Genomic DNA, 23771 nt, shown 5'->3' with positions numbered 1-23771 from the left:
CAGAGAAAGATTTGTGTTTTTTTTTTTCATTTTTCCAAAGCCGGAAACGGGGAGGCAGTCAGACAGACTCCCGCATGCGCCCGACTGGGATCCATTCGGCACGCCCACCAGGGGGCGATGTTCTGCCCCTCTGGGGCGTCGCTCTGTTGCATCCAGAGCCATTCTAGCGCCTGAGGCAGAGACCACAGAGCCATCCCCAGCGCCCGGGCCATCTTTGCTCCAATGGAGCCTCGGCTGCGGGAGGGGAAGGAGAGGGGGAGGGGCGGAGAAGCAGATGGGCGCTTCTCCTGTGTGCCCTGGCCGGGAATCGAACCTGGGACTCCTGCACGCCAGGCCGACGGTCTACCACTGAGCCAACCGGCCAGGGCTAGAGAAAGATTTTTAACAGCATGTAGGAATGTGTCACAATAAAAAGGGATGCAGACAATACTGAGGACAAGTTGGGGATAGGCAACAAAAGCAAGTGTTTTAGAAGCCCAGCTCATCAAAGTGTTTGTTATATTTGTTTTATTTGAAAGCTGTACACTACTTATTTATAAAACATATGTATATCATTATTTATAGTGATCAGCAGGTTCTATGATCTTTGTACCAGTGAATTTTAAACTCATTTTCTTGTTATAAAATAGTGATACATACAAATATGATCAGTCATCTGCTTACCTGCCTTTCTGTGTCCTGGGCCTTTCCTCTAGGCTGCTTTATTCCGAGACACAGAGCAGGCACAGCAATTCAGCCACATGAAGTGAGGAAGTATCTTCGAATATTATCCTCACATTGCTATAAACCTTGATTTTTTGGTTTTTAGACTATAATAATTTAAAATATCAAGGATATATTTGTATAAATAAGAACTCTTGATTTATATGTAGAACATGAATCAAATCATAAAATTAAACTTGTAAACTGCTCAGTGCCCCTCCATTCTTTAAAAACGTATTTATTGACTTTAGATAAAGGGTAGGGAAGAACAGTAAGCATCGACTTTTGGCAGTTTCTTCTTGTGTGTGCCTTGACCAGGCAAACCTGGGGTTTTGAACTGGCAATCTCAGCGTTCCAGTTTGATGCTTTATCTACTGTACCACCACAGGTCAGGTGCCCCTCCATTTTTTAAAAAACTGAACTGTAAATCTTTTATGTGACTATGCCTGTTTTCTGTTTGTGTTCTTTTGAGTAAAAATCTTTATAAAAGGTCTTTTTATAAGAATGAACTTGAGAAGATTTGTATATAAATAAATGAATTATTTTGTAAATAAGTAAGGGGTGGAGCTGTTCATACTTCTTAAAGCAGGGGTCAGGAACCTTTTTGGCTGAGAAAGCCATGAACGCCACATATTTTAAAATGTAATTCCATGAGAGCCATACAATGACCTGTGTACATTATGCATTATCCAATAAAAATTAGGTGTTGTCCCAGAGGACAGCTGTGATTGGCTCCAGCCACCCGCAACCATGAACGTGAGTGGTAGGAAATAAATGGATTGTAATACATGAGAATGTTTTATATTTTTAACATTATTTTTTTTATTAAAGATTTGTCTGCAAGCCAGATGCAGCCATTAAAAGCCACATTTGGCTCGCGAGCCATAGGTTCCTGATCCCTGTCCTAAAGGAATTTTCAGAATTATTTAATATTTAATGAATAATCTAGAAGGGTAAATTTTTTAGGTAAGCAAGCTGTATTTTTCTAGGTATTGGAAAGCTTGTGAAATTCATGAGTGCACTAAAAGGAGTATAGGTAAGTGTTAGTTCAGGCAACTTGAGTACTAATGACAGTGTTGACTTACTCAAGATTTTAAGATCTAAATTACTATTCTTTATGAAAATTGTCATTTTTCATCAAATTATTTGATCTACTCTGCTGCTCTGGCCATGCTACTGAGAAGAAGTATGTAGAATGATACAGAAACTATTAAAAACTAATATCTTGACTTAAAGTTCTGTGTGTAGTTTAGACATACAATTCCAGGAGGACCAGAACATTACTGGTATATGGTAAATAACCAAGGCAATAAAAATACCCAGTATTTATTGGGTTGCAACCTCTTTCCAAATATAATCTGAAACCGGCTCCCATACATAGAGGGCAGAAAAAGACCAAAGGAAAAGGTAGACCACTCTAGATTGGTAGGTGGTAGGTTAAATAAGCAAGGGGAGTTAATTACCAGGCTTGTCTTAGGTGGCAAGACAGGTAGAGAGAGCTCCTCACCCACCCTCCAAACCTTAAAACGTTTTATAGAGGCCCTAACTAGATTTAGTCGTGTACCGAGGAGGCCTTACCTCAAGTCAGTCATATAGTCAGTCCTGATAGCCACACCACATTTCTGTCTCAAGGCTGTATGGATCTTTGGAGCAGCTTCTGGGAGCAGGGAAAGTAAATGCAGCGCACATTCTAAAGCATGGGGGGGGCCTCCAGTTGCTTAGGTCCAACCTGTGGTCATGTCTTCTTGATGACCTTCCCTGCCAACTACTGCATACAAAAAGAAGTCAAACCTAAAGTCAGTTCCCCATCTCTTGCTATGTAATTGTAGATCTTGGTCAAGGAATTATCTCTAAGTTTTTACATTTAAATAATTAAAGGTAGTAGGAGCAAAGAATATTCAGTGCTGCCAGCTCCAAAATTCTGATTATAAAAAGAATTGACTCCAGGACAAGGAAAATAAGAAATAAAGCTAAAAACATAAACCATGCTAGGGCTAGGTACATAAAATCATGCTATGAATGGATACGTGAAAACATAGACAGATTTTCCCAGAATTCAAAATATTAGCAATTTTATTTTTAAGTGCTCAAAGTTACTGTTAGTTGGATAAAAGAATCATAGTAGTGCTGTATTTATTCAGCTGCATCAAAAATGGATTCTGAATGTAGCCTGACCAGGTAGTGGCTCAATGGATAGAGCATCAGCCTGGAACACAGAGGACTCAGGCTTGAAACCCTAAGGTTGCCGGCTTGAGCGTAGGCTCATCCAGCTTGAGCCCAAAGTTCTCTTGCTTGAAGCCCAAGGTCTCTGGCTTGAGCAAGGGGTCACTGGCTCAGCTGTAGGCATCCCCCCCCCCGCCCCGTCAAGGCATATGTGAGAAAGAAATCAGTGAACAACTAAGGTGCTGCAACAAAGAATTGATGGCTGCTCATCTCTCTTCCTATCTGTCTGTCCCTATCTGTCCCTCTCTCTCTGTCTCTTGGTTAAAAAAAAAAAAAAAAAAAATTAAGAAAATGGAATTCTAAGTATAAAAATTTTAGAATATAAAGCTTAATTTTCTTAATCATTAGAATTTTTAAGTATTAACATTTTGCCAGATATAACTTCTAAAACATATCAGCACTGTAGATGTGCGCTAAACATATTAAGACAGTACACTAAATATATTAAGACATTTTTGGGTAACTGTTATAAGTTATGATGCTCCTTCTTGGGCAGTTCCAAGTCAAAGTAGTCATGGGTTTTACAGATAACGTTTTGTTTTCACACGAAATATCACCGGTATCACTAAGCAACAGGAGTAAGCCTTGTAATTGTTTACTATTTGTCTGATTTTATTAGTATTTAATTTTCCAAATGAATATGGGCTATATAGTAAGCGACTGGAACTTGGTCAGGGATTTCTTAGGCGTTTTGAAGTTGTTAGGAGAGGAGAGAAGCAGTTATAAGGAGGTTACTTTTTTATCTTTAAAAAAAACCCAACAAATAAGCAACATTAGAATTTAGTAATGTGTGAGATAAAGGTGGTGCATTTGAGTTACTGCTCAAAAAAGTATACAAATGAAGTGAGCACACCATCGTAGTATAAAGAACAGGACTGTAAGAAGAGTACAAGGAGACAAAGCTATGATAGTTAACAGGCTTTCTGAAGTAGAGAAGAGCTAATAGATAGAAAGTGATGGAATATAAGGAATGCCTATAATTAAGATAAAGAAGAGGATAGTGGAGTAGAGGTTAGAGGGATATAGAAGAACTATAAGTGATTGTTGAGTTTAGAATTCCTTGACTTTTAGGGTGTCTGACTCAAAGAAGTTCACTGAAGTGTGTGCTCCTCCCAAAGGCCATCTACTGGCAACTCTAGGTTAAAAACCTAGTCTTTTTCATCGTTTTGTGGACTTAAACTGTTCCCCTGTGGTTTTGTGTGTGGCAAAGCCTCCAGGATTTCATAGCTTCTCCTTTTTTTGCCTCTTACTTCCTTCATTTTTTCCCCTTCTTTGCCTTCATTAGTTGCTACTCTTTCCCTACCAAAGACCAAAATGAATGTCTACTCCCTAGAGGAAAAGAGGATTGCTCTTTTTTTTTTTTCTTTTTTTTTTTTTCTTTATTCATTTTTTAAAGAGGAGAGAGAGAGGGAGAGAGAGAGAAGGGGGAGGAGCTGGAAGCATCAACTCCCATATGTGCCTTGACCAGGCAAGCCCAGGGTTTCGAACCGGCGACCTCAGCATTTCCAGGTTGATGCGTTATCCGCTGTGCCACCACAGGTCAGGCAGGATTGCTCTTTTTAAGCCCCATATACACACATATTTCTCTTTCTCTCTCTATCTCTCTCTCTCTCTTCCCTTTCTTTCTCTCATTCTGTGTGTGTATGTGTACTTACAAAATGTACATACTGTTACCCAGAACAATACACAAAACCATGGCCCCTCAACTAGGCCATACTCAGAGAGATAGGTGATCTGATAAAAGAGTAAACAAATGGAAGCAAATGAAGCACGGGCCATAAGTAAAGTAAAGTGACCACAAACCCTGATGTTCAATTTATTTTAAAGATTATCTTAAAAAGTAGCTCTCTCTCTGTCTCTCTGTCTTTGTCACACACGCACATGCACACAAAAATAGCTTTGTAAAAAAGTCTTATATTAAAATCTGTGGTCATCTCTTTGGTTTTCTTTATCAGGGGTCTCCAAACTTTTTACACAGGGGGCCAGTTCACTGTCCCTCAGACCATTGGAGGGCTGCCAAATACAGTGGTCCTCTCACTGACCACCAATGAAAGAGGTGCCCCTTCCAGAAGTGCAGTGGGGGCTGAATAAATGGCCTCAGGGGGCCGCATTGCGGCCCGCGGGCCGTAGTTTGGGGACGCCTGTAGATGTTGGGCACTTGGTCATAGCGATCTTTTAATTGAAAAATGCCTGTATCCTGAATCAGTTGGGTTGAATGCCTTACTTGCCAGCTTATTTGTCTAGTTGTCTTTCCATGTTCTATTTCTATTGATCAAAGACAGTTATTAACATTTTCTCTCTCTGTCCTGCAACCTATCACACCATTTCATGTTCAGTATTATTCAATAGATGGAGGTATTTTGAAGAAGCCTATTTTAACAGATTTTTATTTTAGTTGGGATGGTAAATATTTCAGGTTACTGAGAATAACTACCACATCCTGTATTAATTTTTATTCCTGGAATCATAAAGTCATTAGCCATGGCAACTGGAATTTTCTTGCTTCATATAGGTATAAAATTGTGATTAAAATTGAACTGCCTTGAAATAAAACAGCATAGGATTTTCTGGTTCCTTAGAACCAAAACAGCTATAGCTGATTATGAGAAAACAGCATCTTCTCAAAATTGATCATTAGAGCAGTGGTTTTCCAGCTGTCTTCCCAGGGAAGATGGTTAATTTGATGAGCTGATCTAAGTCTTCTTATAGAAGAGGCAAACAATAAGAATTTTCTCTCAGTTTTAAGCTTTTCTACCTGTTGTTATTATTTTGTATTTTTCTGAAGTGAGAAGTGAGGAAGCAGAGAGACAGACTACCACATGCACCCTACACCAGGTTCCACTCGGCACGCCCACTAGGGGGCGATGCTCTGCCATCTGGGGCGTTGCTCCATTGCAACCAGAGATATTCTAGTGCCTGAGGCAGAGGCCATGGAGCCATCCTCAGTGCCTGGATCAACTTTACTCCAATGAAGCCTTGGCTGTGGGAGGGGAAGAGAGATGTAGAGAGAAAGAGAGGGATGGGTGGAGAAGCAGATGGGTACTTATTCTGTGTGCCCTGGCCAAGAATCGAACCTGGGACATCCACACACCGGGCCGATGCTCTACCACTGAGCCAACTGGCCAGGGCCTCCACCTGTTAATTTTTTATAAATATTGGAATCAGTTTATTGTTTCTTGTTGAAGCAGATACCAGTTAGTATTCTAACTTAGCACAAAATTTAGATATTTAGGTACTAAATTGAGTAAGTCAGTATATAACAGGGTCTTTGCACCAGAAAACAGTTTTAAACTAATGCATTAAAGCATTATTTTCCTGGCTGGAGGAAGTGACAGGTGGGAAGTGACTGCTGAGGGGTTTAATTTGGGTTGATGAAAGTGTTTTGAAACTAGATAGAGGTGATGGTTGTACAAGATTGTGAATGTACTAAATACCACTAAATTTACACTTTAAAATGTCAACTTTATGTGAATTTTATTTTAATTAAAAAAAACTGTTACCTAACTTTTAAAATTCTGTGTCATATCTGTGAATTGTCAAAATGCATGCTGTAGCTTAGAATATAATGTCCTTCTGTAGCTAGTATAGTCATGTAATTAAATTGCTACATTTATTAAAGTAAAAGTGAACATTCACTGATTAAATGCTAGGAGAACAATCATATTACCTAAAGCTCTAACACCAGGTACTTAGATAGATGTACAAGCTTACCACCATTCCTTGCTATCTGTCTACATCAGGGGTCCCCAAACTTTTTACACAGGGGGCCAGTTCACTGTCCCTCAGACCGTTGGAGGGCCGGACTGTAAAAAAAACTATGAACAAATCCTTATGCACACTGCACATATCTTATTTTAAAGTAAAAAAAAAAAACGGGAACAAATACAATATTTAAAATAAAGAACAAGTAAATTTAAATCAACAAACTGACCAGTATTTCAATGGGAACTATGCTCCTCTTACTGACCACCAATGAAAGAGGTGCCCCTTCTGGAAGTGCGGCGGGGGCTGGATAAATGGCCTCAGGGGGCCGCAGTTTGGGGACCCCTGGTCTACATCCTTAGATATAATGTTATCTTAAAATTATTTTTTAAGGTTCATATACAGAACTTGATTCTTTTTAAAAAGCCAGCCTATATACAGTTGACAGAGGAAAACTTTCCACAGGTATAAAACCTATTTCAAACTTATAAAAAGTTACAGTCTTCCTGAGTTTTAAGCAAAATAGAATTGAATGAAGACATTATTTTTAGTAAAAGCAGTGAGACTTTAAAAAGATGCTTGTTAAATCCTGTGTCCACCAGCATTTGCGTAAGGGTTATCAGCCATCGGCTCGTAAGCAACTGAGCAGATAGTTCTGCGTGTGCAGGTGTGTGTGTATACACATGTAGACACACACTGTAGTCATATTCTTTTTCTTTGACACCATCACCCTCAATTCCTGTAGTCAAATATTATCAGAGTAGTTTGGAAAAACCTAGTATATTTAAATTAATGAGTGATGGAAATTGATCTTATTAATATGCTTAATTCTTAAACTTTTGGCCAATAGCTTTCTGCCAGATAGCTTTAGTTCTCAGACATACTCTAATTTTAGCAGATAGTGCCTTGAGTATGTTTCACAACATTCCTGTGTACTTTCCAAGTAGTTTATTGACTTAGTTTCAGATGTAGGTTTATGACATCTTTTTTTCCTCGCTGTTCTACCAGTGTTTTATTGTGGTATCTTTATTGTTACCAATTAAGTAGTTTCATGTACAAAGTTAAAACTGAGCTCTAACATATGTCTTACCTTTTCTCTAGAATTGTCAAGTAATCCACCTCTAGCTACCATCCTTATTCCTCCTCATGCTCGGATTCAAGCAGCTGCTTCAACCCCTACAAATGCCACAGCAGCCTCAGGTGAGAACACATACGTCTTTTCTAAAAATACTGTTTTCCTTTAAAAGATGTGATTACCTCCATTTTATTTTTTTTATTCATGTAAACATTTAATACCTTCTAAGTATCAATAACAGCAAAGCCAAATGAATAAATGTGTATAAAAAATGCTATATTTTCAAAAAGCACAAAAGGAGATTCCATAATACTTTTTATATAGGTATAAATATCTTTTTATAATGTTAATTTTTTAAAGCTATGCTTTCCATATAATTTCTTAATACATATATCAAATGAGATGCCGAAAGCAGAAAGCAATATGTACAAATACAATGTTATTGAAGATAATTCACTTTTGTTCCAACACCTGAATGTAAATTATATTAGTATACTGGAGAGGCAAATATTTAAGAAGGATAAGGTATAGATTGGTGAGTTTAATCTTTCAACAGGCTAAAACGGCAATGCAGATACATTTAACTAAGATTTAAATTAAAAAAAAAAAAGATTTTGATAGCTGTATTTCTCTTTGCCTGACTGATGGTGGCGCAGTGGATAGAGTGTCAACCCAGAACGCCAAGGTCACTGGTTCAAAACCTGATGTCTCTGGCTTGAGTCCAGGGTCACCGGCTCGACCCTGAGGTCACTGGCTTGAGCATGGTTCACTGGTTCGATCCCTGGTCAAGGCATATATGAGAAACAATCAGCACACAACTAATTAGAGCAACAAGTTGGTACTTTTCTCTCTCTCTCTCTCTCTCCCTTTCTCTCTCCCTCTTCTTTTTTATCTTTCCCTTTCCCTGGGTACAGCTTAATATATATACTGTTGATCCCTTAGCCAGTGAATGTTGGGGCCTGATTTAGTACCTATCATTCATCATTACAGATACTCTGAAAATAACCAAACCCTTGAATGAACTGAAGGTCCTCGAAGAGTGGCTGGTAAATGAGGTTAGAAATATACTAGATAGCACCATCAGGCTCAGAATTTTGTATCCCCTTTTTCCTTACAAAATACAGGAGCTAACTTTATTTTCATTAAATCATTTATTACATGGGACTAAGTTGGCTCAGACCCATTTTGCCTAAGGGCTACAGGAAATAAAAACTTTCATTATTAATTCCCTGCATTCAGCAGCAGAGTCGAACTCCATCTGTTGTCTGACACAGATTTGTTTCTGTCCAATCTGAATATTTTGGAACATTGCTGGTGAAGATTAAAAACATTTCATACTTTTCCATGCCCTACCTTTGTTCCAGAAGTCTGGAAAGAAAAATCTCTTTTCTATGTGTAGTTCTGTCAACACATGGTATCTTGAGAAAGTCATTTGACCTTTATTAGTTTTAATATTGTCTTACTAGTTTTCTCATTTCTGTAAAATGAGTGGCAATGATTTTGTAAAAACAAAATTATACGGAAATGCGCTTTAAATTTTTTAAATGTATAATATAAGATTTAAAATATATATATATGACCTATTTATTTAGAAGGAAGACAGATTGCTTAGATGAGCTATTAATAAACTTACTAAATCACAGGTAAGATTACATTGATTGTTCAAAACTTGAAATAGACCCTAACCCTGAACTAAATGCATTTGCTTGTTGAGGTAGTTTCCAGGAGTTTTATTGGAGTTGCTTTAGACTATGAATAAAAATAAGAATTATGACTAATAAGTTTTGAGTAATTTTAAATGATTTTCTTAAATGTGAGATACTAAACTAAGTAAACTAGGTTTTTAGGCTGCCCAGTAGGAGCCTAGTGTAAGCTGATTTTTAGGTTGCTTTGATTTCGGTTATAGTACTTACCAAAAAGATATTTCATTGCTTTATATATACACATTACACACACACATTCTTATAGCTATTTTTTTCCTTTTTATTGAATTTATTGGGGTGACACTGATTAATAGCATTATACAGGTTTCAGGTGCTCAATTCCACAGCACATCATCTGTGCACTGTATTGTGTGTTCACCCCACCCCACATCAAGTCTCCTTCCATCACCATTATCTCCCCCATACACCCTTCATCTCTCCCTGCCCCCTGCCCCACAAACACTATACTGTTGTTCATGGTCATGGGTGTTTTTATTTTCTTTTTTGCTCAATTCTCCCCACACACACACACATATTCTGCCCCCTTCCACAGCTATCAGCTTGCTATCTGTCTATGAGTTTGTCTCTTCAATCTGCTCTTAAAGTCAGATTTCCATATAGATATGGAATACAGAAGCTAAATTAGTTTAATAGAAGAATACAGAGCTAAATTAGTTTAGAGAAATACATGCTTTAAATATCTTAATAGTTACTGAAGAGGATTTCAGATATTGCTCTGAGATTCCTAGTGGCTAAAGTAAATAAATGTTATCTGTTAAAATCTTCCATTATTCATTAGATAAAAATTACACTGGTGGCTTAGGAGAAGCAAAGTGTTTCTGGCCCTGCTGTTTGAAAAGTACTCCCTAAGGGACTTGGATTTAGTATTGTAAGAGATACAGTAAATGAAATTCTCATCACCATTTTAATGATAAATGTAATAGTGAGTTTCATATAGATACTTTTTAAGGGTCCCTCAGTGTAAACCAAAGGAAAACAGTTTTCTCTGGGACCAAGGTAGTGAGAGCCAAGTATGTTATCAAACCTCAGGAGATGCCTACCTAGACGAATGGATTAACTGTGTGATATTAATGGCTGCCTGTATTTAAATAAATATATATGTATATGTATATATTTTTTAAATAATTTGGCAGTGTGGATTATATTTTTAATAAGACTTTGATATATGTATGCTCTTTTGCCTTCTTTAGCTTCAGTTTCTTTGGTCATAAGACAGGAATAGTAATTACCCACTGCATAATATTATGAGAAGTAAGACACAGTATATAACATACAGAGCGCTTAGCTAGTATTTTGTTCAAGGTTTATATAGTGACTACAGGTGAACTGATTAAGACCCATGGTGAAGCATGACTGTATAACAAGAACCATTAAAGTTCATACTTTTTAGTTCACTACTACCACTTCAGGGATCTTATCCTCAGGATACATCTAATATCAATATCAAGGAAAAAGCTATCATGTAGAGAGATAGGAATAGGACTAATTATATAATAACAAAAATGAGAGCCAATCTGATTTGAATGGTCAACAGGAAATTGTTTTAATAGATATGAGTCTCAATTTTTACATAACCATAAAATTGTTATGAAGGTTATAGACATGTGGAAACAGTCATGTTTATTTATGTGGAGAAAATCTAAAAAAATCTTATGTATCATATTGATAACTCCCAAAATGTGTGTTTGCATATGACTAGAGACTAGATAGAAATATACGAAAATTAAAAGTTATGTTTAAATTAGTGGATGTGAGTGTTGATTTTTTTTCTCAAAAAGTTTTCCACTTAAAAAATATATAGTCAAACTACCTCAGTTTCTGGGAGCATTATAGTTGCTCTTGGCTCTGACATGACAAGTTCTATTTTCTCCATACCTCCACATATCCTCTCATTCACTCCATTTGTGAGACCATTCATTATTGAGACCAGTGGTTTCCAACCTTTTTACACTTGGGTACCGGTGAAAATAGGAGAATTACTTCGGGGACCACTAAGGCAAAAATCACGCTAAGCATAAATGAATTTAACCAAGATGTGTAATCTTCATACATCAGGGTGGTTAACAAACCAGTATTCAATTTCTGGCTGACCAGTCTGCAGACCAGCTGTTGGCAAGCACTGATTAGACCATCTACAGAAATAAATCTGGAGAAACTGTAGTTTTACTAATCAGATATGAACTACTTTACAGATTGCCTGATCCAGTTCCAGAATAGTTAAATGTGAGGTGTGGTAAGGAATTTCAACTAGATTTGTCTCTTTGTTTTGTATATCAGTCTTCCTGGTAAGGTTTTTTTCAGTGCAGTAGTTCTGTTATTAAAACTAATTTGGCCTGACCAGTGGTAGCACAGTGGATAGAGTGTTGACCTGGGATGCTGAAGTCTCTGGTTCAAAACCCTGAGGCCACTGGCTGGAGTGCGGGGTCACCAACTTGAGTGCAGGATCATCAACATGTCCCATGTCACTGGTTTGGCTTGAGCACACAGTGAACCAAACTATGAGTACCGCAACTATGAGTTAATGCTTCTCATCTCCCTTTCTGCTTCTCTCTCTCTCTCTCTCTCTCTCTCTCTCTTAAAAAAGCAATAAAAAGTTTAAAAATAATTTGAAAACAACTGATTTTAGATCACCTTTCCTTATCTGCTGAGAACTAATTGGAAGCTCATTACTGCAAGAAGGGGCGCAATCCATCTTTATATCACTCTATTATAAAGCTTACCCCATTTTCACCCTTCTTCCACTCCCCAGGTACTCTTTTTCTGTGCCACTTTTACAGTGTGCAGTGGGAAAACTGTATCCATATTCTGTTTAGTTGTAGACTCTATAGTGTATGCACTCAGGTGTTTCTCTTTCTGACCCAGTCCTTTCTGCTTTCTGTTTACCTTAACCTAAATGTATATGGATTTCATAAAAGTATACAGCTTTAAAACACATACATACACACACAGATTTTTCTCTACTAATTTTAGGGCAGAGGAATCTCTCATATTCTCATTTCTATAGATGATCAAAAGGGAGCATTGTTTTATATTTTAGTCTATATGAATAGATACAGAGACATGCTCTTTTAAAATGAGCTTATGTTATTTAGGTTATGGGGGTATATGACTATATAATATTCAACTGGTGTTCTAAACATATATCATGATTTATTTAACTAACTTATTATTTTTAGACATTTGGGTTGTGTTCCTGTTTTTAGAAGTAGAATTGTTAAGTCAAAGGGTATGAAGAATTTGATACATATTATAAGACTTCCTTCAAGAAAGCTTGTGTAAGTTAACACTGCCCATTTCTTCATTGCCTTAACCTTAGCCAGCTCAGAATGGGGGTGGGAAGTACAGGATGCACATGCTTATTTTTAGGTGTTACCAACCTGATAGCTGAAGAACACCATTGTCTTTTCTAGATACAGTATTTTAAAAACCCATTTCCTCGGTTGGCTTTGTGTTTGAAATAAGATTTCCATCCACATAATGCCTGTTTAACTGATACCAAGGAGATTGTGTCTATCCTGTGTTAGGGTTTCAAGTTCCCTTGGTGAGTTAATATACAGGGTGGGGCAAAAGTAGGTTTATGGTTGTGAGTACATGAAACACAGGCTTTCTTTTTATATTTTTACTTGTTATTGTATTATTTTTCCATACGAACAGCTATAGACTTACCTTTTTTTTTTTTTTTTGGATAGGGGCAGGAACAGATAGGGACAGACAGGAAGGGAGAGAGATGGGAAGCATCAATTCTTCACTGCAGCTCCTTATTTGTTCAGTGATAGCTTTCTCATATGTGCCTTGACGGCACATCAGAGCAAGTAACCCCTTGCTCAAGCCAACGACCTTTGGGCTCATGTCTATGATCCCACACTCACGCCGGCGATCCCTCTCTCAAGCTCGATGAGCCTGTGCTCAAGCCTGGGACCTCAGGGTTTCAAACCTGAGTCCCCCACATCCCAGTCCTATGCTTTACCCACTGCGCCACCTCCTGGTCAGACTAGACCTACTTTTGTACCCCCACTCCTGGTATAGATATCTAAAGTTAAGCCAGTCATTTTTTTCACCAGTGCAGTGCTAAGTATCATTTCTAGGAAATTGTTTCTTTTTATACAAAACATGTTTTCTCCTATTAAGTCAACAATTTTAAATGGATTTTTCCCTCCTCCAAAAGTAATTAAAATATTTTTAAGTTGCTGAGAGTCCTGTCAGATCTTTCAGATGCAAGTGTTCTTGGTTCCTTGCCTGAAGTCACCTGCTTATATTAATATGCCTTTTCTTATTCTTTATTCCTAAATTGGGTGTTTTTTCAACATAAAAGTTGAAAATGTTTTCTGTGTTCTGATAGCCTGCAGTTTCCTATCCTGAACAACTAAGCCTCTTAACTAAAATGTGCTCTGCCCCTGAGCTCAGAGAAAGTAAGACCCCTGTGCTGCTGGCAGATCAAATTAAAGTCTTATTCACAAACCCTCAGGTTAGTTGGTGGATGGGTTGATTCACTGGTGTCTGAATTTTGGTGCTATTTTTGAAATGACTAAAGCCAACTTGGTGTCCTCGTACACAGCTTTTTCTCAGAATTATATGAAAAGGGAAATGATGATGCTTTGCTGAGAATTCTCCTCCTTTTCATTGTTCACAGGCAAAATTGTCAAAACCATAGTAGACATTATAAAGAGAAAAATAAAAATCGAGTTCTCCTAATAGGAGATAGTTTGATTTCTTTAGTGTAGATTATGATTTCAACCTAAATGTAAGCTTAGGGTATAATTTTTAGTCTCTTCAGTGGTACTACTGGGCCAGACGATGAACTGTTGTGTCAGAGGCTGTAAGTGCTGTGACCCATGGTTTTAGAATGCTCATGCCTGGTGCAGAGAGCTTTTGGCACCCCAGCTCCTATGTTTATCTTTTTGTCCTTTCTTCCCAACCTGTTTCCTTGCTTTCTACTCTTTTTACTTAAGCCCTTTGGCTACAGTTCATAAGTATGGGCCTTTCATTTATTCCTCTTCCCTTCCCCATTTGCACATTTGGTCAGACACTTTTGAAGGGATGTGTTAGATGGGGTGGGGTGGGTGGTCGAGAATCAGAGTGAGAACTTTTGGTTTATGACCTGGGCAGTTTCCTCAGTGTTGAAAGTGCTGCACATTAGATCCATGACTTGATTATCTCGGGACTCTTACAAATCTCTGAGGATCGGGGGGGAAACTGGATCCTCTCCTAGAAAAATGTATGTGTATCATATATGAATTTTGCATATAAAAATTTACTCTAAAATAAAATCAGTCTCTTGGAGCATAAACCCTAACTGGCATTTAAGTTCTTTGACATATATGTATATATGTGTGTACTTGTTATCTATCAAGATACGTTAAAATTTAGCAGCTTACAGCAAGAGGAAACATATTATCTCCCATAGTTTCTGAGGGTCAGAATTCAGAAGCAGCCTAGCTGTATGGTTCTAGGTCAGGGTCTCTCATGCGGTTGTAGTCAGAATGTCAGCCAGGCTGCAGATACCTGAAGGCTTGCTTGGGGCTGGAAGATGTACCTGCAGGATGGCTTGTTTGTTTGGTTGGTGAGTCTGTGCTGGCTGTATGCAGGGGGCTCAGTCCCTCACCATGTGGATGTCTCTGCAGTGCTACTTGAGTGTCTCCCATTATGGCAGCTGGCTTCTTCTAACTCAAGTGATCCAAGGAGGAGGACAAGGTGGAAACCACAATGTTTTTTATGCCCTAACCTTGGAAATCACACATTATTATTTGTGCAATCTTCTATTAACAGGCCAACACTTGCCACTGGGGGAGCAGACTACATTAGGGCATAAACACCAAGGACTACCACAATGAACAAGAACACTGTACTTTTCTCCCCCAAAGCTAATTGTTCTGTCTGTTCCCTCTCAAGGCTATCCTTTGTCTTTTTGTTATGTTTTGTTTTGTTTGTTTGTTTGTACTATAGCACAGTGGTCCTCAACCTTTTTTGGGCCATGGACCATTTAATGTCAGAAAATATTTTCACGGACCAGCCTTTAGGGTGGGACGGATAAATGTATCACGTGACCGAGACAAGCGTCAAGAGTGAGTCTTAGACGAATGTAACAGAGGGAATCTGGTCATTTTTTAAAAATAAAACATCATTCAGACTTAAATATAAATAAAATGGAAATAATGTAAGTTATTTATTCTTTCTCTGTGGACTGGTACCAAATGGCCCACACACTAGTACCGGTCCGCGGCCCGGGTTTGGGGACCACTGCAACATCAGAAAGGGTGGTAATGAGCATTGGTATCTAAGAAGCTAGGATGTCAGTGAATTATCAGCTCTATAATTCTTCCAAAACACTTGTATCTCTGTATACCCCATCTAGAAAATAAAGTAACTATACCTTTAATTCTTAACATAAATTCACTGATCTGTTTTAATGTGTAATCCTTTTAAATAATAAAAATAGGCTTCTAGAAATCATAGTGGATTATGTAGGGGTTAGGTCTGAATAAAGTTATTTTCTCTCTTTGCTAGGAAATCTCTTTTGCTGCTTTCTGCTGCCCGTAAAAGTCATCATTCTCTTCCTCTGCTCCCTCTGTGCTCAGCTCTCCCACTTGTTAGCCCAACAGCATTAGGCATGTTACTTAATCTCTTTGTGCTTCCATTTTGCTACATTTAAAATAGGGGCAATAATTGTGCCTATTTCTTGGGGTTGCCGTGTGAGCTAAATGACCTGCCTGCAACATGTACTTATGATATCTGGCACATTGGTAAGCACTCAGATGTTAACTACTGCCACTGATATTTGTTGCGGTAGTGGTGGCCGTTATTGAAGTCACACTAAACTATTTTTAGATGTCTCTTTTACCTTTCCATTTATTAAACAATTACTGTAAGCCAGGTACTTACGCATTTCATAGGCCTTATTTCATTAATAGGTAGTATTGTCACCATAATACAGATGATGATGTTGGGGGGTAGAGAGGTTAAGTAACTTGTTCCAAAATCACATAGCTACTAAATTGTACAACTAGATTTCCTAGTGAAATTGAATTAGGTTTAAGATTGTCAGTGTGAGTTCATCAGGTGAACATCTCTCAAGACTAAAAACACAAAAACATACACTCAGTGTTCGGCGATTCATGGTTGGATTGGATGTTTTGCAGTCAAAAGGTCTTAGCCCACCCTAAGCCGTAATGCCACGTGGTATCGCTTTACCAGTACAAATGTAAAGGGAAGGGAATGCTGGAGAAGCAAAATAAGCTTTGCTGCTGTTCAAGAGTTTCTGTTTAAATGCTTGAGAAGAAAAGTTACAGAAATTATCATAGACAACCAAATCCAGTGACAATTTATCAGAATTTTAAATTAATGAGCATTATTTTAATAATTCAGTTATGTAAAACAAGTTTACTGGATTGTCAGTGGGAACAAAGTAAGCATGTACTAAGAAAAATTTATGAAATGTAGTTTTGTTCAGTCAGTAAGCCAAGTGGTCTATTGGAACTATCACTGAGTTTGTAGAATTTAACATTTTTGTTTTGTTTTTCTGCTCCTTATACTTTGTCTCCCTTTAAAAAAAAGAGAATTTTGTTCTTTTTCTCAGCAAAGACAGTAATTATTTGATTTTCAGTGGAGTTCATTGTGCTAGGCAAAGGGTGGTGTGATTTTTGTTTGCTTGTTTGTTTTTTAATGAATGAGAAAAGTGCTGTGACTTTAGGTATCAAAGATATTTGTAACTAAAATAATTAGCTGTTAAAATTTTACTCATCAGATGATTTGGAAGTAATTCAAAGAAAAAGTATGGTATCATTAAATTCCAAAGTGAGTGTGTTTTCCGAGTTTTATTGTTCAGAAGGTGAATTCATTTTTGATTATATGCCCACTTAAAGAGCTTGTTCTTTTCATTATGATTATACAAGCAGCCTTTGAATTCATCCAAAGATGGTGGAAATAGTTTTGGGAATGTCATAAATTCACAGGTAGTAGCTAGTGAAAGGGTATTTGCCTACTAGTAGCTAAATAAGATTTTACCAAAGAGCATATTAGCATGGGCTGGATGACCATGTGTTAAGTCTTAGAGGTGTGGCTCCAGAGATGCTAAGTGTGCTCATCTGTGTGCTGACACTGTGATCAAGCAGATAAATTCCTGATGATTAGTGAATCTCTTAAATCCTGGGGCAAATCAGAATATGATAGTTTGACCTGTCATGTTCACACACAGAAGATGAGAGAGAGATGCTGTTTGATGATGATCATGCATAAATACCGAATGTCATCCAAAGTATGAGAAAGGCTGCAATAAGCTTGGATTTGTGAGAAACATTATTAATTCTGAAATAGCTCAGTGACCTTTCAGGCTTTCTCTGGATTGTTTAATTGCAGCTTATGCCTAAATTTTGAAAATGAGTGTTTTTCTTGAAAAGACTTCCAGAAACCTGTGGCCTGGTTGGAATTGATGTTAGGTCATTGCAGATTGATGCAGGAATTTGTGAGATCATTGAGAGTAAAACTTGTGGTAAGGCAAGGCATATCCAAGAAAAACCAGGAGTCATGAATAAAGCATTAGACATAGCTACTTACTGACTTTGAGAAAAGGCTGTTACGTGCCTTTGGAGAGTAGCTTCTTTGTCATATACCTGTTCATGTGCCATACCAGCGAGTTACTGTGAATCTACACTGTGACAGTAATCTAATGCATGGACCCCAATGCCATAATGCCTGCATTTATTTGCATAAAAACAGGATGAGAAGCAGCTATAGCTGTTTTGGAGGAAATTAAATGAATTAAACATAACCATTCACATTAAGAGAAATAAACATTTCTTCCCCAAAGTCGGATATAAATATATATAAGGGCAGATTGTTTAGAGGGCAGGAAAATCAGGAATTTAGAAAAGAAGTAGTTTTTTTATAGAATGACCACTGAAGTTATAAACTGAGCAGCTAATCTTTGAGTTCCTGTGTGTCCTCGAGGTCTTCTAGAAGTCTCTCACTCTAATTAGAAATTCAAAGTAGAAAAATCAAAGACCAAATTTTGCATTCAGCCATGACATTGTTTATTCTCTTCATCATAGGATATAGGAGAACTAGTTGCTAGAGAGAGAGCTTCTGGGTCTCTTTTTTTGGTGTCACCAGCCTTGATGGCCTGATGGGGTGACTGTGACTTCCAGGGAAATGTTCCTCCCAGTCAGGCTACCTCTCCTGTTGCTCAGAGCTAGCATGAGGTATTTGGGAGAAAATTTGCACAGCAGGATATTCCCAATCATGCATGAGATGACAGGGAAGCAACTAACACTGGACACTGAAATAGCAGATTGCCTGCCGGAAATGTAGAGCTAATCTGGACACAAGGGTCCACTTAACTGTTAATGGATATTGTGAAATAGTAATGGACCTTTAAAAGAGGGAAGGAGGGTTAAAGTTAGTTATAAAGTTAACGTATTTCCAAAGCATCAAACTAAACTCAGTGCCAAGATACTTGACTACAAGATGCTTTATTGAATTAAGCGAGTTGGTACTACAGTGGCTATTTCTTTTTGCTGATTATCTATTTTCTACTTCTATGAATAATGAACATGGACTAAGAAAGCAAGCGGTTGAGTTTGAGTTACTGTATTTCCCCATGTATAAGACGTACCTTTCCCCAAAAAATTTGGGGTCTAAAAACTGGGTGCATCTTATACAGTGGTTGTAGCATTTCAAATGCCATAGGTGGAACTGAGGACGAGGCAATGTATGAAGACAGTGATTCGTCATCAGAGACAGATGAGGACAAGCTAATGGATGGGAGTTTTGACGGTGATGAGGAGTTGTATAAATTTTATGATGAGCAAAACTTGAGTTCAATAACTTTATGTAATACATTGTTTTCCAAATTTTAGGCCCCAGAATTAAGGTGCATCTTATACATGGGAGCATCTTACACGTGGGGAAATACGGTACATGTAGCACTTCAGCCTGTCAGTGCTGACCCGTATTATTGCCTCCACCCATTTTACACACTTCGGCAGATGGCACAGTTCAGAACTTTTTTTTAATTTTTTTTATTTACTTTTTTAGATTTTATTTATTCATTTTTATTAGAGAGAGGGGGGAGGGAGAGATAGAGAGAGAACAGGGGGAGGAGCAGGACACATCAACTCCCATATGTGCCTTGACCAGGCAAGCCCAGGGTTCTGAACCGGCGACCTCAGCATTCCAGGTCGACGCTTTATCCACTGCGCCACCACAGGTCAGGCCGGTTCAGAACTTTTCACAGGTTTTTCTCGCTGTGCATTTTTAAGTAAGCTACACTCCCAACTGGAGTATTCATACATTGCTAATGCCAACTGCTGGAACAAGAGCTTTGATAAAAACAGGCTCTGGCTACCTGAATCTGTAACTTGCTCACTCAGGCTCATACTGTACCAGGCCAAAGCATGGACTTAGCTCCAAGCAGAAAATTTCAGATTTCGTAGTATTGGCCATATTTAAAACAACATTTCAGATGCAGCGTGGAGACCACATAGCCCACAGTCTGCAGCTGAGGCAGCATGCCTTTCTCTCTGAGTCTCACAATGTTGCTCATGCTCTCTCTTGGACTTTCCTTTGCAGACGCTAATGCTGGAGACCGCGGACAGACCAATAATGCCGCTTCTGCGTCAGCTTCCAACTCCACCTGAACACTCCCGGGCAGCCGGATGCACAGGAAAAACCGCCAGTTACTTGAGTGTCACTCAGCAACACTGGTCACGTTTGGAAAGAAAATTAAAAAGAGGAAAAAAAACTTGTTCATTTTAGTGTTCAATTTTTTTATTATTGTTGTTCTTATTTAACCTTGTAAAATATCTATAAATACAAAGCAGTTTCATTGTGTTCTCACTTTGAGGAAGATTGGGGGTGGGGGTTGTGAGGAGGAGAAAGCGGAGCACTAGAACACACACTTTCTCGCCCAGGACAATCTTGTTATCAAAGTCTGCTGTTGTGTACTTTAAAAACAGGACTCCTGCTTCATGCCCCTTCCAGAAAAGAAAAAACTTTGTTCTGTGCTGAAGTTTTTTTGAACTTTGTTTTCTTTTAAAGTCAAATGTAAGACTTTGGTATAATGCACAGCTTGAAATTGGTTGGGAGCTTAGCAGGTGTAGCTCAATGGGGACTTAAATGTCACTCGTAAAATTAATCCATATCCTCGGGTGTTTGAAGACTTGCCTTTGGCATGTTGGTGGCAGGTGTGGCAGACCAAAAAAAGGAAATGTGTATCATTTATAACCCAGGGAGGTCAATAAAGTTAGAAACTGTAAGGGAAAGATTCCTAATTGATAAAAGTTTTGTTCCGCTCTTAATCAATGCTAGTGATGGAGAAACTTACGCAGGGAGCTGTCAGGAGGAGTGGACATGCTCCACATGTGGATCTTTGCCTGGCCGAAGGTTCTCTGCAAGTCTAAGGACGGTTCTGAACTGTAACCCAGGGAGAAGGATGGGCAGGGTGTGAGCCGGCCACTCTGGCTGCAGTGGTCAAAGCTGAGGAACCTGGAGGGTGAGGACAGGCCAGGGGCAGATCTCATCACTGTGAATGATTCAGTCCATACTTTTTTCTAAAGTTGCTTCCCTTAGAAAGATACACTTGAGAGAACATTATAGTTAAATAATGTGAACTGTAACAGTCTACTGGCTTATTTTTTAATTACAGATTGAGCTTGCAGAAATTATCACATTCTGCACATAGTTCTAATTTTAAATCCAAATCTAGAATCTGTATTTAATTTCAGCTTTTTTTAACCTCATGCTTTTTAAATTTTATTTATTGATGCATGTCAGATAGGCCATTTTGATTTTAGGTGGTAGGAATATTAAAAGTTACACATCAAAACGATATAAACAGTCACTTGTACCTGCTGACTTTATAGGAAAGTAGATTATATAAATGTGTGTATATGTGTTATATATACATAGGTTCAATACTGCCTTTTGTGTGTATTTTTTTTCTGTCCACAGTATCAAAATTAACTGCTTGAAGAGTGAGAAGAAGAATGTTTCCCCCCACACACCTGGTTAAGAGTTTTTGTTTATTTTCTTTGTATATTAGTGAACAGTGTAAGAACCAGTCTCTGTTTTTGAAGAAAAAGCAATATTCCTTGGAAAGCAAGGAGGATTGAAGGATTATGTTTGCAGTGAGAAAATAGATTTTCACAACTAGATTGTTTTATACTTTTAAGGTTGACATCTATGTGGGCCTTATATACTCTAAAATGAACCTTAGTCACCTTGGTGCTTATGGGCCATTACTTGACCTATGAATCTTTAAGGCACAATCAGTTGTACTTTACATTTAAAGATCACTTGAGTGATGGCCGCCTGTCCCTCCTTCCCTCCTTCCCCACACACCATCCGAGGTTAGCTGAACCGGCAGGGCAGCCGAGCCTTAGAACGTGTGTAACCCATCTTCCCCCTTCTCTTTGCCACCCTTGGTCCTGTTAGGGTCTCGCCCTCCAGGTGATTTGGAAGTAGAGTCTCTTGACAGCCCTCATGCAGACCCCCACACCTTGTACGGTTCTTTTACCTGAGTGTGCGTGACTCTCCAAAAGGCCTACTGCCTGCTGAAGTGAACAAATATGCAGAAAGGCAACTGTGAGCCATCTCAGTTTTCACTCACTGTTGGCTAAGCTCTTCGGCCACAAGAAAAGGTTTCTCAACCTCTGGTTATAGCAGAGTTCATGAGAAAGAAAACAGTCAAACCAAATCAAACAAATTGAGTTTTACTTTTCATAATGAGCCTCTGAGAGCTAATTAAGATTTTAAAGACATCTGAATCAAAGTATTTGGCAACATGATTCCTGAAGGAATGGCTTTGATAGAGCATTTTCAGAAAGGATTTATGAAGAGGCTGAACAGCAGGTCTGTGACAGAAACTGACTTGCTTTCAGACCAAACCGCCCGGCTGAACATCTGGACACAGACACTACTCTGGTTTCATATACTTGCTGGCATCTGTAAAAATCTGTGCTTGTTTTATGAGATACTCCCCCTCCCGATAAATGGGGTGAGAGAAAAAAAGAGAAAAGTCTGATGCTTTTCTCTCATTATTGTGTGTGTGTGTGAGGGCTGAAGTGTGTGATTTTTTTCTTTCTCAAGGATCATGGCGGGATCACAGAACTCTTTTATACAAGTGAGATCCAGGTCTCTGAATATCTTTTTGTAAATAATAATAATAATAATAATAATAAAAAGCTCCTCACCAAATTCAAGCTTGTATATTATATTTTCTTTTAATGTTTTTAAATTTAAGTTTTATTGTTTTGTATGTAAATATGTGGACCCAGGAACTGTTATTAATGAGCAAAAAGTTACTGTTCAGGGCAGTGATTCTGTTTAATAATCAGACAAAATGTAGACGAGCTTTTTAAAGCCATATAGTTTTAACTCTGTACAGTAGGTACCGGCCTGTATTATTGTAACAATAACTCTAGCAATGTATAGTGTATCTATATAGTTTGGAGTGCCTTCGCTTCCATGTGTCTGGGGTTTTTTTGTTTGTTTTTTGTTTTCCATTTTTAAAATTTTAATTGATTTCTCTATCTACCATTGTCTTCCTGCCCCACCCTTTTCCCTTTGAAATAATATCTCATAGCACAGTGTCTGTGCCCCTTCATAGTGAATTTCAGTGACACCATGCTCAAGAGTGGAAAGAGGAAACTGTCCATGATCTCATGTGACTCAAGCTCTGCCTTTGTCTTGGTTCTAAAACATGTTTCCTCCGCAGGAGCAGTGACCGATTTCATTTAATAGTTCGGCCGTCCAGGGACTCGGTGGGTGCCGGGGAGCCCAAGGGCTGGAGGGTATCTGTCGGTTAGATTGGCTCATCTGTTCCCCAGACCCTCACCGTGGGTCTTACAGCAGACTCCATGCTCACTCTCCTCATCGCCTTTCCTCACAAATGAGAGAGGAGAATTGGTTTTTATGAATCAGAGTTTCCTCATGGTGTCAGGTTTTGATAATCGGTGCGATGACCGGCAGTTGGCAGTCAGTGCGGGTGCCCTGCCAGGAGAGGACTGTTTGAACAAGGGAGCTCAGCCTAGTCCCACCTCCCTGTCGCCTCCACCCCTTTCAGTGAAATGTCATTTTAATTTTTTTTCTTAAAAAATGAATTTAATTCTTACTGTGTGCCCATCATAAAGGCCTCTTTTGAAAGAAAAAAAAAGTCAAAATTACTTATTTTGCCTCCAAGTACTCCATATAAGATGTCTTGAGTAGAAGAAAAAACTTGACCAAACCAAAGGTTCCTATTTTTGAAACATCGTGTGTTCATTCTAGCAAGGCAGAAGACTGCACCTTCTTTCCAGTGACGTGTCATTTTTTTAAAGTCCTCCTAATTTTTAGATACATAGCTTTGGTTTGTG

At 38.4% G+C, this 23771-nt stretch overlaps 1 protein-coding gene across 4 annotated transcripts in view; it reads left to right on the top strand.

Annotated features, from left to right (window-relative positions):
• The window catches only part of GSK3B (glycogen synthase kinase 3 beta), a 218908-nt gene extending 195407 nt beyond the window's left edge, over window positions 1-23501 (top strand). For all 4 annotated transcript variants that reach the window (XM_066241852.1, XM_066241851.1, XM_066241850.1 and 1 more), the window contains 2 exons: window positions 7729-7827; window positions 19990-23501. In XM_066241852.1, coding sequence (XP_066097949.1) covers window positions 7729-7827; window positions 19990-20057 — 167 coding nt within the window. In that variant the 3' untranslated portion in view covers window positions 20058-23501. The remainder of the gene's footprint in view (window positions 1-7728; window positions 7828-19989) is intronic.
• The last annotated feature ends 270 nt before the right edge of the window (window positions 23502-23771 follow it).

This window comes from Saccopteryx bilineata, chromosome 8 (genome assembly GCF_036850765.1).
Source record: "Saccopteryx bilineata isolate mSacBil1 chromosome 8, mSacBil1_pri_phased_curated, whole genome shotgun sequence".
NCBI classification, from domain to species: Eukaryota; Metazoa; Chordata; class Mammalia; order Chiroptera; family Emballonuridae; genus Saccopteryx; species Saccopteryx bilineata.
The sequence above is the reverse complement of the archived record's forward strand: the minus strand, read 5'-3'. Positions and strand labels throughout refer to the sequence as shown.